This window comes from Triturus cristatus, chromosome 3_1 (genome assembly GCF_964204655.1).
Source record: "Triturus cristatus chromosome 3_1, aTriCri1.1, whole genome shotgun sequence".
NCBI lineage: Eukaryota > Metazoa > Chordata > Amphibia > Caudata > Salamandridae > Triturus > Triturus cristatus.
Window position 1 is genome coordinate 963,976,452 of NC_140583.1, and position 3,159 is coordinate 963,979,610.

The 3,159-nt window shown below is 50.1% G+C and overlaps 1 protein-coding gene across 1 annotated transcript; it reads right to left on the reverse strand.

Annotated features, from left to right (window-relative positions):
* Positions 1 to 2,432: 2,432 nt before the first annotated feature.
* On the reverse strand, positions 2,433 to 2,870 carry LOC146861327 (ribonuclease pancreatic-like). The gene has a single exon (XM_085646229.1). The coding sequence runs from the start codon at positions 2,868 to 2,870 to the stop codon at positions 2,433 to 2,435; it is 438 nt and encodes a 145-aa protein (XP_085502355.1).
* Between the last annotated feature and the right edge of the window lie 289 nt (positions 2,871 to 3,159).

Sequence of the window (3,159 nt, forward strand, 5' to 3'; positions counted from 1 at the left end):
CTCTATAGCTGCCTAGCAGCTCCACCGGGCATCAGCCATGTTGCTCAGGTCTCCGAGGTCAGGGATAACAAGAATAACAGTTTTGCATAGTTACATTTAGTTACAGTTGCATAGACAAACATATAAGGACATGTCTCCAATGGAGGATGGCTGGAAATGGGGAGGGGAGTAGAAACAGGGGAATGGGAAGCAGATCAGTTCTGGCAGACCAGCAGTGGAAGACAAGTACCTCATGGGAGCCCAAAAAAGATTAGAGTAAGCGGGCCCAAACCCAGGTGGGGTCACAATAGCTACTAAGTCCAGTGCCAAATTCAATCACCGCATTGGGTCATCTCGGTAATTTGGGGGACCTCAAGGCGGGGGTGAAAATAAGGGAGCCTCATTAGTGGCCATTAATGTCTGGGGGGAGAGAGCATCCCAGAGGGGCCATCCAGGGGCAATGGACAGGCAGGCGACCAAAGGGGTGGACCGGCGGCAAGCAGTGATCCAGGAATCGGTCGAGGCCAACAAGATAGTGGGCCCGGAGTAACAGTCACAACAACCTCTGCGCAAAATGGCGGACCCCAGATCAACAGAACACAGAAAATGCAAGCCAAAGAACAGCTCCAAACTACGCCACCACCAAGCGCATTCCGTGTAGTCTGGTATGTGTACCATCTTCACCACGTTCACGTGGCCCCTAGGAACAGCGTTGATGCCCTCTACCCACCAGGTCACACACCCGGCTATCACCCAGCTATGACCGACGAGGGGTGTGGGAGGCAGTCTTCAGCGCCCACAGGCCCAGTCAGCCGCTTCACGACAGATAGCAGCCCATGCAGCAATTTATCGCCAGCACGTACAGCGGGCCACAAATACTGCTAGGCCCCTCCTCACCTGCCCGGCAGCTCCGACGCTGTCACCACACTCTACGCCGCACAGCAGGTGAAGGCCCCCAGGCAGTCCAAGCTCCTCGCAGAGTCAGCCTGCGTCAGCCACAGCTCCGCTAGTGCCCGCAGCGGTAGCTATGCCCACAGCCAGGATCACACGCACAACTACAGTTAGGAGGAGGGGGGCTCACCTACGCTTTCATGAACAGGTCCGGCAGCTCCGCCGCAGCTCCTTTTTGCGACTGGGCCCCACAAGCGGATGGAGGCTCCCGCAATCCTGGCCCACTTCGGCTGCAGCAACGGAGCTCTCGCCAGGTGCCTTCACTATTCAGCACCGACCGCTCCTGGCACCGGCAGTATGATCCACATTGGTGGTGGGGAAAGTTGAGACAGCCAGGTGTAGTTGGTTTGGGGGTACAAGACAACCAGGTGTGGTTCTCATTATGGGAAGTAGGTGCAGACATAGGTATGAGCCTATTTTGAAAAAGTGGACATCCAAGTTTGACTCTGTTTGAGGGGCAGGACGACCAGGCTTTAGATGTGCATAAGGGTTGAGGGGTGGGGCACACCAAAAAGGTTGGGGGCTGAAAACAGGCGCTGCTGGTTGAATCTGAATTCAGAGATGTGTACATATTTTCTAGGTACAATCTAGTACAATACGCCCCTAGAAAACATCTGGGATTGTGGGAAATACATGTGGAAATCAGTGCAGAAACAACAATATCCACAGTAGTTCCTTACTGCTCTAGGGGCCACCCACACTGCCCCGTATTTGGATCTCATTGGGTTGTACCCCCACATAAGGATTTCAGCCACTTTCGTGATTCATTTTTAAAAATGCCATTTAATTATGGAATTACGGGATTTTGTGGATGCGTTTTCACATGATTTTAGATTTGCTTAATTTGCCATATAATCCATCATCTGCTACAAAATCTGCAGATTTTAATACAAAAATAGTTTTTAGTTCAAACACACCAAAAGTAACTAACAGTGCAGCAACACATGCTGCTATGCAGGGAAAAGGACTTTGCAAAAGTTGACTAGTCCACGTTCAGTTGCATAGTTTGTATTTGGGTGAAACCGTTACCAAGACAGTGCTACCCTGTGTAAAAATGACAAAATAAGTAAGTAATTCTATCACAAAATGTGCCATATTACGATGCATAATGTGCCTTTTCTTGCCACATAATTTAGTACAACCCTGCCGCATAATTTGGTCCTCCTATGACGTATAATTCTGGTGGCCATGCATTGTAGAAAGTATATTTTATTATATCGCTGTGATTTTGCAGGTGATGGGGTTATGTAATCTGCAACAATTAACGCATTCTGCAGGAGTTACAGTGCAGAGGAAAGGGGCTGGTTCCTCTCTTAGGTTCTCCAGAAATGAGTGCATGCTATAAATGTGCTGGGTCAAACATTTAACCTGTCCAATCAATGTCAACATAAGTGCCTCCCAAGATTACAAAGCTGAGGCGGTGTTGCTGCTGTGGTTCGTGTACATGGTAACTTGCATCGTTTTCAGGCAGAGGAAGGGAAGCTTGCACCGTTATGGGGCTACTAATTTCTCGTAATACCCTTAAAGTGCACGGGGTCAGAGCTCTCACACTTGATCTTGATGCGTCTTTTCCTGACCTGGGACCGGTAGTTGCAGTTTGGTGGCGTCTGGTTATTGTCCAATGCGTCATGGAAACAGTCAGTGAGTGGGTACAGGTTGTTGCTGAGCACAGACCCATCGGGGCCGGCGCAGAGACCCTTGATGGTGTCGGGTGAGGCATGAATGAAGGTGTTGCGGTATTTACACCGGTTGCGGTCTGTGATTCGACGACTGGTGATCACATTGTTGCAGTAGTTATTGTCTCCATGAAGGACTGTACTGTCGATGTGCTTCCTCTGAAACGAGCCCCATGATTGCGAGGAGACGGGGCTGAGGCAGGAAAGCGCGAGGACCACCACCATCAGTAGAAAGGCACCGGAAGTTGCTTTCATGTTGGCCATCTTGAAACAGCAGAACCTGCGAGAAAGAACGGATATCTGGGTGCGGTAGGGGGGCAGTCAGCGGCTGAGGAGCTCGGAGTTCAGACTGTGGCAGGACTCGGGACTCGGGAGCTGTTCCCACACAATAGTGCCTCTACTTCTTTTGGGTCTCTGATGGTTATAGGTTTTATTATCCCACATAATCTTCAGTAGGGCCGGGAACTTTAACTGAACTGTAGCTCCAAAGGACCTTAATTCCTGCATAAAGCTCCCCAATGCCCACTTTATCAAGTGTAGCTTTAGATGTGTC

Excerpts from the sequence above, each read along its gene's own strand:
- LOC146861327 (XM_085646229.1), bottom strand. The coding sequence starts at position 2,870 with ATGGCCAACATGAAAGCAACTTCCGGTGCCTTTCTACTGATGGTGGTG.